The sequence below is a fragment of the Nicotiana sylvestris genome, chromosome 9 (assembly GCF_000393655.2).
Source record: "Nicotiana sylvestris chromosome 9, ASM39365v2, whole genome shotgun sequence".
NCBI classification, from domain to species: domain Eukaryota; kingdom Viridiplantae; phylum Streptophyta; class Magnoliopsida; order Solanales; family Solanaceae; genus Nicotiana; species Nicotiana sylvestris.
The window spans coordinates 39,194,557-39,210,361 of record NC_091065.1 but is presented as its reverse complement, the minus strand read 5'-3'; the positions used below and the strand labels follow the sequence as shown (position 1 = coordinate 39,210,361).

At 34.4% G+C, this 15,805-nt stretch overlaps 1 protein-coding gene across 1 annotated transcript in view; it reads right to left on the bottom strand.

The window, feature by feature from the left end:
* Positions 1-14,634, bottom strand: part of LOC104242015 (ubiquitin C-terminal hydrolase 12-like) — a 33,886-nt gene extending 19,252 nt beyond the window's left edge. The window contains exons 1-10 of the mRNA XM_009796985.2: positions 14,380-14,634; positions 13,829-13,916; positions 12,896-13,043; positions 12,611-12,768; positions 3,309-3,574; positions 2,997-3,215; positions 2,817-2,925; positions 2,616-2,731; positions 1,872-1,970; positions 680-789 (exon numbers count right to left, since the gene is read on the bottom strand). Coding sequence (XP_009795287.1) covers positions 680-789; positions 1,872-1,970; positions 2,616-2,731; positions 2,817-2,925; positions 2,997-3,215; positions 3,309-3,574; positions 12,611-12,768; positions 12,896-13,043; positions 13,829-13,916; positions 14,380-14,409 — 1,343 coding nt within the window. The 5' untranslated portion in view covers positions 14,410-14,634. The remainder of the gene's footprint in view (positions 1-679; positions 790-1,871; positions 1,971-2,615; positions 2,732-2,816; positions 2,926-2,996; positions 3,216-3,308; positions 3,575-12,610; positions 12,769-12,895; positions 13,044-13,828; positions 13,917-14,379) is intronic.
* Positions 14,635-15,805: the final 1,171 nt, after the last annotated feature.

Here is a 15,805-nt window from a genome sequence, read left to right as displayed (position 1 = left end):
CAGATCCGACCTCTCAGAACAATGAGATACCATTTATCGTTATGTCTAAAACATAAAACTAGCAGTATGGTTGAGACACTACTAGATTAACATATACTCCCTTTATCCAATTTTATATGATACATTTCCATTTCCAAAGGTTCCAAAACATTAGACACCATTTCGCTAATAGTATAATTACATACAACTTTGAGTGATTAATGAAGTGGGTGCAAGTGATTTTCTGCCTAAACCTTGATGGGCAAAGTCAGCCGGCACTTGTGCTAGTGGGAGATAGCATAGTAGGTGCATGCAAGTTGGCTCAGACACCATAGATATCAAAAATAAAACCAACATTTAATCCATTTTAATAATTTCTCCCACTATTAGACAAGTCAAATCATTATATTAAACTTCATGGGACATTGAATAGTGTCAACCAAGATGGGATAGAGTAATTTATTAAAATAATGAATGCTTTATAGCCACAAGCATGTTTAGATGATACCTATTTGGTTTAAAGTACAAATAATTCAGACATCAAACTGCAGATATGTTTGCAGCAACTATGGTATGCACAAAAAGTAAAAAAATCAAAGGGAACACGTGTTTATTTGTCATCGCGTGTTAGTCATTGTTGGGGTCTACATGCAATGGGGAGAGAGTAAACTTAGAGAGGGAGAGAGAGAGCTAAGTTTACCTATGAAGTGTATAGAGGTTTCGGACACTCCTGTCTGCATCGGGAGATAAATATTTGCCATTCTCCCTATCAAGGTCAAGTTCCAGAGGAAATTCGTAGCGGTCATTTATCTGTGTGCCATAGAAGGAAACATTATCGAGGTGCCATAGAAAGAACCTGGACACCATAATTACAAGACTAAATACTCTTTCATTTATATTAGGGGAATTTTTAAGCAACGTTTGAGACGCAACATATTTCCTGCATTACATGGACTCCAGTATGGGAATGAATGTAGAAAGAGTGAGGACAAGTATCTGACATAGATAAATCAATTTTCAGCATGTTTTATATATTTTGAAGGATATGAATGAAGTATCCATACTTTGTTGCAGCCATTTAACGCAGGTATGTCAAGGCACATTAAGAATCCACATAATATAGGACATTTCACAGTGAATGATGTTTAACAGAGAAAACTAAAGTTCTCAGTTTCCAAAGTTCAAACAGAAATGGAAAATTATTAGTTGCATACTAGTAAGAGGTGTTATCTGGGTTGTTGCTTAATAAAGGTAATAGTCAATCACAAGAAATATTAGGGGTCAATCGACAAATTATATAAGGAGGAGTAATAGTGAAATTACCTTACATATTACATTTTTTGATAGTTAGAAAGACATCATATAACAGATAGTCATTGTAAAAGTTCCGGTGATATTCTTTAACTGGTAGAAAAGATTTATGAACATAGACAGAACAGTACCCACATTAGCCAACTGTAGTCCTAAAAATAAGAAACTCTATCATCGAAAATCCCCCCCCCCTCCGACCTCCAAATACAGGACCTCACATATGGGAGAAGGGAAACATCACATTGAATAAGTAAATACTGTGGTTCTGGACTTTTGACAGATAATGAACCCAAGAAAAACCCTTTGTGACTGACGCTTGTCCACCTTGATTTTCTTACTTTGTAATTTCTGATTTTTTAATGCTTTCTCTTTCTACATTTTCTCATTAGCAAGCCAAGTGCGGTCCCTGAAAAAGCATACTATAAATGCTTGAAGCAAAAAATAAGAAATGACACCATTCCCAGTAGGGAAAACACGAAACCAGCATGAGCCTAACCAAACTGGCAATAGAAAAAAGTAAAAAGTATAAAGTCATCTAGAAAGAATAGGAATCAGACGCCAACAAACTTGCAAGTACTAACCTTAACCATTGTATCTCGCATGAAATCATATTCAAACCGCTTTAACTGAAGCTGGAGAACTGGAGGAAAGTCAATAAACAGTACACCCTTCTTAGCATCCTGAAATAAAAACAAGAATCCCCTTTTGTAACAGAAACAAGCCAACAAATACGACACAGTTTCTGGCTTAAAGAAGTCCTTTGCTACACTCTATCTTAGTCTCTGAATTTCTTATGAATGAATTGCAGAAAGCTCTTAGAGGTTCAACACATCGGCACCCTAATCCTTCTCGTACTGGCGATATCTTTCACAATTGCATTTTAGACCCAACCTTAGCCTCCGCCTCAGTCCCCTCAAATAAGATGTCTCCCCTTAGACTAAACATATTATTCCCCATGCATTTTGCAATCTTCGGTTACATGTGATACCCCGTACAACCGCACCCCCACCATCCCCAAAAGACTGAAAGGAAAAAGAAAGGAGGAATCAGGCTCCAAAATTTTATGCCTATCCAGTCCAGCAGATTGAAAGTTTTATTGCTTTCTCACAAAGATATCACGTGTAAGGTTATCGAGAGCTGTTAATAAATCACGAGCTCAAGTTCAGGGGTTTTGGATTGAAGTATCCAACCACCACCTTAAGCTTCTACTTTACAATACCGTATTTCTGGAGAAAATAAATGGTCACCATACTTAAGATTAAAGCTAGGGACATCCCCACCAAATAAAGCCGTCAATTAAATGCTAATAGTAAGGAGTACAAGACCTGCAAACCATGTTCTTCAGCATGGTACTTGTTATCGCCTTCTAGACGTTCAACTTCTACATACTTGTCAAAAGAGGCATAAACATCGCGACAACCTTTGACATCAAGTTGAAGATCTGCAGAAGTGCATAAAATGAATAAAGGTAAGTCTATGAACAGGCCAGTTATGATCCTACAGAAAACACAAGTATATATAGATACCATAAAATGACTCTTTTCTCGTCGATTTAAAGTCCACATTAATACATTCGATGTAATTCATGTGGTGGCCCTCAAATAACTTCTGAATTGTCCCTTCCACAACCGTGCCCTGACCAAAGCAATTATTAGAAAATCCAACAAGATGTCAAGAATGAGCAAGTCATATTTTTTGAATTATACCTTCATCTTGTCTTCAAGCTTTTCACACAAAACTCTATTTAGTTCTTGCACATCATGCTGCATAAATGAATCATAAGTGTCCCAGCCAAAGGATTTTGTTAATTCTTTTGTCGCCACACTCGTATCACTGTACTGGAGCTTATAGAATAAACTCTGCAAAGCTAATGGAATGCTCCCTGAAGGCATATCATTCTCTGTAGTCGGCATATGGTACACAGCCTGATGAATTATAATCAGGGTGAGAATCACTTCATTCAAGAAAACCAGTGCCAAGAATCTACAATTTCTAAATAACTTAAAACACAATCCAACCTTTCTAAAGTAGGGAATATGGTATTGGGTTTGTAGGAGAGAGTTCATGTAACAAGTAGCTCCCTGATTTTTAAGCCCAACATATCCAGTCTCCTTCTTCGAGTCATATGTCCAGTAATCAATGACCTTACGTACAGCAACATCAGCTTCAATAACAACTCTATCATTTACGAGATATCCCTTGTTGGTATCATAAAGCTCACTTAGAAGCATGAAAGATGTGAAGCCCCAGTCACTCTCTCTTTGGTTAAACTGGTGTTGTGTCTCTGCAAACCAAAAAGAGTCCAAATGTAATGAGGATGAAAAAGACACGATCATTCTACATTAACTGGCATTTTAGGCTTCTCCGAGAGCAAAATGAGCAGGATGTTCTTGGTTTGCATTCTCACAATCAGGCCAATCTTTTATACAAAATCGTAAACACTAATCCGACATAAGTTTCACTAGACAATGTAATTGCTTGGATACAGTCAAATGCTCAAGAGCCTTTTTCTTGCAAATTTCCGTTTAAAGTGCGTTGTTTACAAATTTATGAAATCTTGAATCAAGAAGCACAAATTCTCTACTTCAAAGGTTAGGTCCACACACAAAGTTCTCCATATGTCATGCATGTGCGTTGCACATGTATGACGAGTCATATAGTACACGCTTTTGTAAAATAATATAAATATTATTAAAATAAAATTGATAAATAACTATAAATGAACAGATAAAATAGAAGTTTTTCTTAATGATCAATGGATCATCATATGACGACTTTTTCTTTTGTCAAGATCAAGATGATTGAATATTGTCTAAACCTACAAAATAAATAATTAAAGCTTAATTAGATACATGAGATTTTGGGATCACGTATTAAAAAGGTTGGTTGCCACTGTAAGTAATTACTTATTGTGAGGCTTTAGTCCCATCCATCCCTTTTGAGAACTCTACAACTTGCTTTTGGCAAGTCTTTTCATTAACGGATCCGAAAATGTTTCTTGAACAATGAACAAATCCAGCTCGATTACTCCATTTTGAAATATTTAACTTGGAATTGTTTTGTACCTCGAGCTGGATGTACTCGTTTGCTCATTTGAGTCCTTTGTTTGAATTTCCAATAGTGTTGCGCCGTTTCATTTAGGCTTATCATCTCAAAATTTCATATATCAAAAATGACAAATACACGTTTACTTGTTATAAGATTTCTATTTCATGAAAATATTCATTTGAATGAAATTTCTCACACATCATCCTAACCAATTTAAAAATATGATATGCCTCCACATGTTAAAATATTATTGTATGATCAAACCATTTGAAAATAAGCATAAGTCTCGAATACATTATAACATCATGAGACACAAAAACATTTAACACCATTTTTGAGTTGCAAATAATTCACACGCGATTTAAATTAACCCTCACATTTTATATATTAACACATGAACTCCAAACCATGTTATATGCATGCATGTCAAGCAAAGAACACAAATTAATCCTACTATGCGTCCACAAGGTAATATCATTATGATTTGATATGCACATTTTATCATGAAATAGGAACATCTAAGATGTGAGAATATTTACCTTTTTTCAGTAAGTGTCAACTTGCAACTTTATTATTAAATAAGTTATGCCCAGAATTGGACCGAGTATTATATATTATATCAATGAGTTGATGGGCTATGGGAAACAACCTCTCTATTTCACACAAGATAGGGATAAGGTTTGCGTACACCCCACCCTTCCCAAATCCCTATTGTGAGATCATTTATATGATACCATCCATGCATATAATTCTATTACTTGAAAGTGATCTTTATATGATTTCATGCATGTATTTTATATGTATGTCAACTAATTTGCATAGAAATAATAATAACTTTTAAACATATATTATCGTAATCATAACACATATGTATGTTCAGTTAAATATCTTGAGATCGTCACTTTAGTGTCTACCCTATTATTTATAGAGGTTGAACTTTATCAAAAATCACATGAAGTAGTAATAGATAAGAAAATAATAAGTGAACTTAAGAAAGTAGAACCTGATTTAAGAAAACACAAAGTACAAATTTTAATTTTCTATACTAAAACTGAAAACTACGTTAAAAATTAAAATTATGATCTATAACCACTTTAAAAATGTAAAATAGTCCTTTTTCGCAAACAAAAGTGCATTTTGATACATATTTCTTTAAAAAAAATTACTCTAGTTTTTTTACTTTAAATTTGTTAAATTATAACGTACTAAAATATTCTAAAGTAAATTCAAAGAGCATAATTAATAAACTAAAGTAACACAAAACAAAAAGAGAGCTATAAAGTAAATACAACTAAGAAAGTGTAATAGAACTATAGAAGAAAGAAAGTTTTGCTGGAGGGAAATATATACGTTATTATATAAACTATCCAAGGAAATATATACGTCAATAACGGATTAGTAAACCATATATGCGGGCTTATAATTTTTATTTTTCTCAAATAAACAAAAGTTCAAAATTCAACAAAAGTAAATATCAATAATTTATACGTATAAAAAAGAAACTTGATAACTGGGAAAAGGGGAGGAAAAATGAATCAGCACAAACTAAAAAGCACAACTTTATGGAGATTTTGAACCTGATCAACCATTGCTCCACAACTATTGTAGATGTCAAGCATGTTCATTAGTTACTATACATAAGGAGTTTTGTCTTCTTTTTTTGCAGTATATTTTTATACATATAAATTGAAATATTTTTTGCAAAGCGGATTGTCAATTGTACACCCCCCCCCACCACCACCACCACCCCACACACACACACGCTCTTTAACGTAGTTTTGCCCCTGCTGTTAAAAAATGGGAGTGACAATTCAATCTCAAAGTTAAGAAGAAGATAGGTTTGCAATAAATGATTGTAACTTTTGGTACAGAGTATGAAGAGACAAGTTTTTCAACCAATCACACGAAAATTCAAAGTGCTTCAAACTTTTACGCCTGACAACTTGACTGGTTTATTTCACACCTCTAAAACAAGTGCTTTTGCAGAAAGATATATAGTGTGGTTTTTGAAAATGAGAAACGAAAAGATAAACCTGGATGGGAAATACATTATAAGTTGCATTTGGCAGATGAATTTGATCTTTACAGGGCTGGCAATAGGATCAAGCAACTAAAGCATATGCTTGAGGCCCCCATTTTTACCAAAAATAGGCTAATAGGTTAGTTTTTTTGGAAAATAATGACTACTTTTAAACAGAAAAGTAGATATTTTTATAAAAGGAAGTAGTAGATTTGAGTAAAAGTTTGGTAAATGTGAATCACTTATCCAAACTTTTACGGTGGATAAAAAATCTAACAAGTGAAATCACTATATTCTACTTCTTACCTTCATTTTTTTCATCAGAAAATATGTAGTACAAACTTATTGTTTTATACTATTCACTCTCTTTCTTGGTTTGTCCAAGAGTCAATCTCTCACATAACATTTATACTCTTCTATATTCTCTTTCTTGCTTTTTCTGAATTCTTGTATGATAAGTTAGTAGTATTATTCTTAGAAAAATCATAGCTTAAGAGAACTATTGATAAAATATACTGCACCACTCTTTTTTCCCCACGTTTCAAGCATTGCGATTTATTGAAGGAGCAATAAGATATTTTAGAATCAAGTCATCAATTTTCTTGAATTAAATTCTATTATTCTAAACTTCAGATGTTATTATTATCTCATATTTGTTAATTTTGTTATTTTTACTTCATAGTTGATAGTTATATATAGTCTTTTTAATCATTTATTGGAATTTACATATGTCAACTAAACAATATGAATCTATTTGTTCAAAACCAAAAGAAAAGAGTTAAATTGTAATACAATCCTAAAAAAGATTATTAGGAGAAATCGATTATAAAAAGTTATTAATAATTTTGCATCTCAAAATGCTAGTAAAATAGAATCCAATTAAGTGTGTGCGCGCGTGCGTGTATATATATATGATTTTGTTTAAAATGCTTAAGGCCTCTCATCAATGTTGGTTTTAGGCCACAAATACTGCTGAGCCGCCAATTCTTTAAATTTACGAAAAGTCATGTTGGTTAATATATGATTTGATTTAATGTATATTAATTAACTTAAACATTGAGTATGAGGTAATTTTATTTTGGTGAAGGGCAAAAAGGACAATAAAATTTGAAGGATATTTTTGTAATTCAACTTTTGAAGGTCTTCCCACTTTTAGTATAGTATAAAATAAATGTGTGTGTATATGTATTAATTGTGCATTATATATTGGACAAAATAACAACTTTTTGACGGCGGGCAAACACTGGTACACAAATGGTATACAAAATATTGGAGAGCTAACACAACACTATCGCAACAAATGTTACCAGATCGCAGTTTTCAGTTTGAATTCCCATGACGCAAAGGCATGTTAGTTCTCGTGGCTAGCAAGAAGAGCGATGGTTTGGATAGTTGAAAATGTGAAGGAGAAAAAAAAGATTTTAACAGTTAAGTGAGAATTGAGGATGGACAATGTTGAACCTGTTTAGAGTATAGTGGTCAATGCGGAGAATAATTCAGGATAAGATACATAGCTCATAGCTGGACAACCAAACGTAGAAGGAGATGTCGAGCATGGAACATAACCCTTGTAGCTCTTATGTGGGTGCATTGGAGATAGAAGAATACAAGGGAGCATTCGTAAAAAATGATCTCTTGTATTAGTGGTTGTCTCGTCTTTTTGGTGCATACTTGGTGAGCCGACAAGGTCCTTGTTAGTGTAGATAATTGGTGTCACTGTGTAGAGAACTATATCTTTTTATAGATCCTACATTATTTTGGAATGCCACTCGTATATTGGTTCTTCCTCACAGCAACAATAAACTTATTACCCCTCTGTCCTAATTTATGTACGGTGTTTGATTGGGCACGGAGTTTAAGTGATGTTAAACAAGGCATAGACATTGTATGGCTATATATCATCTCATCAACGGTAAAATAAAAAATTTAAAGTAAAATTGTTTCTAAAGGTAGAAAGATGTCATTCTTTTTGGACAGACTAAACAAGAAAGAGTGTCACATAAAATAGGACTGAAGAAGTACTTTATTTATTTAGAAAAAACACAAATTAATGTAGCAAGATCAAGCATACACAAAAGTTTTGCAAGTTTTATGCAATAAACAAAAACACTTGCAATACCTTTGGTCTTAGTCTGGCAGAAGAAGGTTAGACTAATGCTACTGTTCCCTCTTAATTCTGTTTTCCACTCTAACCTAAGCTGTTGACCCTATAGTAGCAAAAGAAGAGGATGCACATTCCACCCCCGCACTCAAAAAGTATCGCCAGAGTTCTATCCTTCTGTCACCATTTAGGGAAAGAATTCCACACCCCAATTTAACGGAGTACAACCCCTTTCGATCATGAGTCCGTCTCAAAGTCTTCTCCATTGATCACCCAGTTGCTATTCTTTAATTTTGTGATAACCTGAATCAAGCTCTTCACTCCCAATCTTGGCAACTCCTTCTAAGGAAGATGCTCCAACTTGTCCAGCCTACACTGAGCTGTAGTCGCATTAGGATGAACATATTTTTAGGATGAACTTGTTCTTTTTTGGGCATTAGGATGAACTTGTTTTTGACAAATAGTAGCATTATAAACTTTCGATGTAACAATATCAGGATAATCATTCTTCAGACAGTTTGGCCAACCAAATATCCTCCTAGAATCTACTCTTCTGCTCATCCACAACTCTCAGAGAATTATTAATTTGAAACCCATGCCATAGACTACTAATATATCTCCACAATCCATGACCATGTGGGATCCAACTCTACTAACGCACCAGCTATCACTTTCCCATCTCAAAGTCTTCCTCTTGACTATATCCGCACAGATATGTAAACAAATATCTTTATTACTGGGAATAAGGATGGCCTTGGAGAAAATTTGGAAATGTAATGCATCCCCTAGAGTATCATGCTTTGGTTGGATTGTTTTAAAGGAAGCATGTATAACTCAGAATCTTATAAAAAGTGAGATTTATTTGTGCAGCAGATGCTTCATGTGCAACATGGAAACAGAAGATGTAGATCAGTTATTTCTGCACTTCAGAATAATATCAGAACTCTGCAAAATGTTCTTGAACATTTTGTAAGTTTAATGGGTGATGCGCACATTCAAATGTCAATATTTCTAAAGCTTTGGGAAGTTAAAAAGCTGAAAAAGGAAATAAAAGCCATCAGGGAAACCATAATATGTGCATCCCGTGGACCATATGGGGAGAGAGAAACACCAGATGTTTTTAAGGCAAAAGCAGATCACTTCATCAACTAAAATATTACTGTATACATCCTTTAAATTGTTGGTGTTAACTAAATGATGGGAAGAGTACTGAAAATCTCAGACTTTATTACTCCCTCCGTTCCAATTTATGTGGAGGTGTTTCATACGGGGCAAAGTTTATGAAAAGAAGGAAGACTTCTGAAATTTGTGGTTTAAAATAAGCCATAGATATTGTGTGGCTGTAAATCATTTTATTAAGGGTAAAGTATAAATTTTAAAGTTAAATTATTTCTAAATAAGGAAGTATGACATTCTTTTTGGGATGGACTAAAAAGAAAAGTATGACACAAAAATTAGGACAGAGGGAGTAACTTTTTAATTCTTTTTGATAAACACAAACTCTTTAACTCTATAAATAGATGAAATCTATTTAAAACTCTTATATTGTATATGGCACCCTCTTGGTGCTTTTACATTAATAAAACTATGTCGTACTTCCTCAAGAAAACTCTATCTTCTTTATTGTGTCTATGCACTAATTTACCCAAAAAATAAGTAGAGCATCTCAGTGTTGTCAAAGGCGCGCTTAAGCTCTGAAGCGGGGCTCAAAACATGTTGAGCACTTTGCGGTCGCTTCAGCGTCGTCATCAACTTTAAGGCATACTTTTCCTTGCCAATGAGCGTAGTTCTAAAGAAGCGATACTAAACAATTGATATTTCACTATCGTAATTCTTTTTCAATTTCTTTGCCCATATATTTGTTATTCAAACTTATAACTATTAGTCTTGGACTACTTATCAAAAAAAATATATTGGTCTTGGACTACACATACATATTTCTATTTATTTGTTTTCCATTTGCGCGTTTCTTCATTAAAGCGCACGCATTATTTGCGCTTTACGCTTAAAGCCCCAACAGACCTTAGAACTTTATTGTGCTTTTCGCCTTTCACAACACCGGAGCATCTACCAAGTCCGAACAAAACGATGGAGAAACAACGAAAATTCAAGAAAGAGAACTTGATATAATGGTAATACTAAACAGATTTTTTAAAACGAAACAAAAGGTCACAATAAAGATGGTTTGAGCAGATTTAATTATTCAATTGTGCCGATTCTCTTGACCATGGAGAATAAAGAGTATTCTGACTAATCATTTTGCTTTTATGCAGTTTCTGGATGAGACAAAGCTGATTAGATGATAAATTTTTCTAAATTTTGTTGATTTGTGTCGTGTAATTTTTTATATTGAGCAGAAATAGATACCTCGATAGGTATGAAAATTAAAGAAAGTATCTAAGTTTACTTGATAACAACAACAAGAAGCCCAGTGAAATCCCACAAGTGGGGTCTGGGAAAGGTAAAGTATACGCAAACCTTACCCCTACCTTATGACGGTAGAGAGGTTGTTTCCGAAAGACCATCGGCTCATGAGAAGTGAAAAATATGATGATAATTGCGTCACATCTTGTGTAATAATAGTGATAGTTAATGTGCATTATGAAGTCTTGAGCTTTATCGAGTGGTTGGAAGAAGAGTGGAGAAAAGAATGAAGCAGTGACATAGCCAGTGCCTCGCACCCACTATAGCACTAAATTCCAGTGCTATCCCCAGTGCCCAGCAGTCACCATAGCACTCAATTTCAGTGCTACCATTCGTGCGGCGCACCCCGGCCATTTCGGAGGCCAAGTTGTTCCTATTTTGCTTGGATTCGGTTAAAATCATCTAGGACTTTTCCTACACATATAAATAGTCTTTAAACTCAATTTTTTTAGGGGAGTTTGACCCTAGCAAAGGAGAAACGTTGTCGGGCAATTTAGGAGTCGAAAATCATAGAGTTTTTCTTCCTTTCTCTCACTACTAGTTTTATGCTTTCAAACATTCTTTATGATGATTAGCATGACTATGAGTGGCTAGTTCTTTTTGTTCTGGGTTATGGATGCTACATGAATGTTGATGTTTGAAGTTTGCATTGACAATTTTGATTTTATCATATTGGTTTGTTTATTTAATCATGCGCTTAATTATTTGTTGCGTAGCTAACAGTGAAATACTATCTACGATTCTAGAGTTGAACTCGAAAATGAGAATTCTAAATTGCATATAGGATTAAATAGAGCAAGTTCTTGAACCTGGACATTGGGAAATGGATTCGCGGTTAGGATCGACATATACCTAATTGCTTTGCTTGGTTGATATACAGGAATTATAAATGCGTTCTTGTTAGTCATAATTCCATAGACATATAAACGTTAGGTTAACTTGAATAGGCGAGTAAGAACTCGACGGATTCTTACGAGTAACATCAACAAACCTGATAAATCAATTAGTTGGTTTAAGCAGAGAACGCATATAGGATTGTTAGCTAGCCTATAACCCTGGAATATCTTCTCCCATAGATTTTTATCCCGAGTTGCCCACATGCTTCATACGATCTCTAGTTTACTTGATTGATTTATCAACAAACCTGATAAATCAATTAGTTGGTTTAAGCAGAGAACACATATAGGATTGTTAGCTAGCCTATAACCCTGGAATATCTTCTCCCATAGATTTTTATCCCAAGTTGCCCACGTGCTTCATACGATCTCTAGTTTACTTGATTGCTTTACAGTTTATTTTGTGGTTAATTAATCACTAACATACTTTGAGTAAAACCACCTAAATAGATAATTAGTTTGAGTTTAATTTAGTTAATAGTTAGTCATAAGTCTCTGTGGGAATGATACTCTGTGGGAATCATTAGTTTGTGTTGCATCTGCCTCTGCCTTTGACAACCCTAAGAAAAGGCGAGTAATGATAAAGAAACCTTTTTTTAAAGAAAGTTTAAGATAGGCGCATAGCATACAAACATAAAGGTACAACTGAGAATGAGTTAACAGTTAAAAAGTGAAATTTTATACTTTCTTCCAAAATAAATCCCAATAAGTGCTTCAAACAAGAAGGCTTCCTAATATATAAAACGGCAATGAAGAACAAAGCACACTGAAATACCACATTAATACATTAAATAGATCTGGCATTCAAACTTGAAGTGCACAAGATAATACCTTTTTTCACAGTATACTTGGGATTTACTTGATTCACAACAGCTAAGCTGAACTGGGCATACCTACTCCACCCATATGGAAGTGTAGCTGAATCTGCTACATCTAAGTACATCGACAAACAATCCACATTATTTCCTTTCGGAAATATTAGCACTCTCCTGAAAAAAACCAATGACATACGGACATCAATTATAACACTTTATTACGAAACTTAACGACCAAGATAACTGATATACTTCCCTTTTTTTAAGGGAAGTCTCAGATAAGTGATAATTTTTCACTAACCATTTATAACTACCAACACTGAAAACCTCAGAATATAACTTCTTCACTGATAGCCGAGAGAAATTATCAATTGTCCAAGTAAACCGCGAAGCCTGCGGCTCATCCACAGCTTGATTCTCCACTGCACTAGCATTCTCAGTCGGCGTCACTGAAAATCACATTGACCAATATAAACATGGGAATTCTAAGCATAATCCTGATCAACTCGAACCTATAATATTCTTTGTAATAGGGATGCAGGCAGAGCTAAAATAATACAAGGATGTGGGAGCAAAAACTTTTATAATTAAATCTTAAATATCTGAAGCTGTCAAAAAGGGGCAATAACAGAGATGTGTAGGAAAAAGTTTGGAGCACCAAATCTCCTAGAAAGTAGCTTAGTTTGTTTAGCATTCTGTGTGAGATGCTATTTTAACAGCATATAAATCAAGAAAGACGAGGATAGTTGTGAGTTGGTGTTGTATATTCAAAGAATCGGGAGAAAATACTAATCATCTCTTGTTGCATTGCAAGTAGGCTACAACTATCAAAACTTGATTGACAATGACAAATAGTTGTGGATGTTGCCAACGACAGTGAAGAAAGCAATCACAAGTTAGAGATTGGAGAGGATTGGAAATGAAAGGAAGGTAGCATGGAAGACGGTGCCACCTCGTCCTTTTTGTAGTACATGGAGCAAACTAAAAAGGAAATTATATTATACTAGTGAGAACAGTGCAGAAAGCATTAAGAAAGCTCTTTGTTTCACTTGTATTTTTGGTACAAGGAGAAGAAACCATGGTGTGTGGACAGTTCTTCAAACTTGGTGAAAATTACTTGTAGTTAATTTTTTGACACCGAATTGGTGCTTATTAATGAAGGAAATACCTTGCATTATCAAAACAATAATCATAATGATAAACCAAGACAGCTAAATGGTCAAGATGACCCAACCTTCCATGGGCTGAGGACCTTCAACTAAGGGTTGAGGACCTTCAACCATGTCTGCACGCGGCACCAGCATCTCCTCCTCTTCTTGATGCTGCATTTTGGAATTTCATTAACTACTAAAATAATTAAACAAAAAGCAAGGAAAAAAAAACATATGGACAAGAAAATCAAAAACCTCACAAAAGCATATAATGATTAATGAATTCAAAAATCTATGATCCTTTAAAACCCTAACCCTCTTACCCTAATTCAAGAGTCCTACAGTATTCAATTCATTTATTTATTTAAAAAAGACTACATTTTTCTCTATCCACAGTGGTTCAATTCAATTCACTCCAAAACCCATAATTTCACAACCAAAACCAAAAAGGATCACACCCCACCCACCCCTACACTTTACCCCTCCGCCTTCTCCCTCCCCCTCCCCCCTCATGTACACGCAATCAAGCAAAATACCAGCAGCAATTAATATTTTTACGGCCAACAAACACATACATAACGATAGTAAAAAATGAAGATTGAGAGTTAGTAATGTAGGAGAAAGAAAGACTCACATCCAACGGTTGAGAATTCAGCATGGTCATGCTTGGTGATAGAACTACCGTCCGATCACACGAACGAAGGGAAAGAGTAATAGGGATAGGACTGAGGGGTGTGTGGGTGGGTTAGGAAGAAGAGAGATGTAGAGAGAGAGATTCTGAAAATTGGTGTTGTATTTGGGGGTGGGTTTTCGATGGGGGGGAGAGGGTATGAATGGAATTAAGGGAAAGGTTAGGGATAAATTAGGGGAAGGAGAAATATTTGTGGGAAACTACTACACGTTTCTTGTGTGCACGAAGGCATTTCTGACATCTAATAAGAAGCTGCCACGTAGAAAGCAGACCTCTTGGCGGCGGGAAAAATGATTGACGTGCAACACAAGGAGTGGATAAAGGCTCTCATCGTCCTATAATACATGTCAATTAATTCGATGCTTGTAGGCTGACAAATTACACTTTACGTAATTTAGGAATTATTATTATTACTTATATTTATTTTGAATAATAGCATCCAGTCAAGCATGTCAATTGGGTTGGGTTGGCTCGTGTCCGGACCAGCACGCCTCTTATAGCCTATTTGGCCAAGCTTCTAAAATCAACTTATTTTGAGAAATATATTTTTTTAAAATACTTTTCTCAAAAGTATTTTTGGTGAAATCAATTTGTGTTTGACTAATTCATTTTAAAAGCAGTTCTAAGCAGCAATTATTGTTTGACCAAGCTTTTAAAAAGTGATTCTAAGTGTATTTTTTCAAAAAATGTTTTTTTAAAAAGTGCTTTAGGAGAGACACTACTTTTTTCTGCTTCTCCAAAATTGTTTCTGCTTCTTCTCAAAAGTACTTTTTTTTCCTTCCAAAAGCTTGGCTAAACATTTCAACTTTGAAAAAAAACACTTTTTTTTTGAAGAAAAATTGTGTTTGTAGGTTTGGAGAAGCTTGGCCAAACAGGCTATTAACGGGACTGGTAAGGTATGGTCGGATAGGGGGTGTTAGATTAGTTAGTATTTGATAGGAGTGTTTGAGAAAAGGTTGTTTTGTCCCTCAATGAAAAAAGAAAGAAAGGAAGAAGCTTTTAAAAACACTTCTTTGTCTTATATAGTTTGAATATTTTAAAGGATTTTTTGGAGAAAAATTAGAATTTGACTATATTATTAATAATCAAGATTGGGGTTTGGGCCAATTATGTAGCCTTGAATTATTATTTTATTAATTAATAATATTTTAAATTAATTTTAGGAAAAAGTTTTTTTAAATAGTTTTTTTTAAAATTCAAAATAGGTGACTATTAGTTATAAAAGGGGTCTCTTATGAAGAGATGGGTATGTTAACTCTAATAGACTCCTAGAGGTATTATAAATACTCGTATCATCTCCAAAACGCAAAAAAAACTTATGAAAATTTCCTATCTCTTTCTGTTATACTTATTTTATTTTTTAACTCAT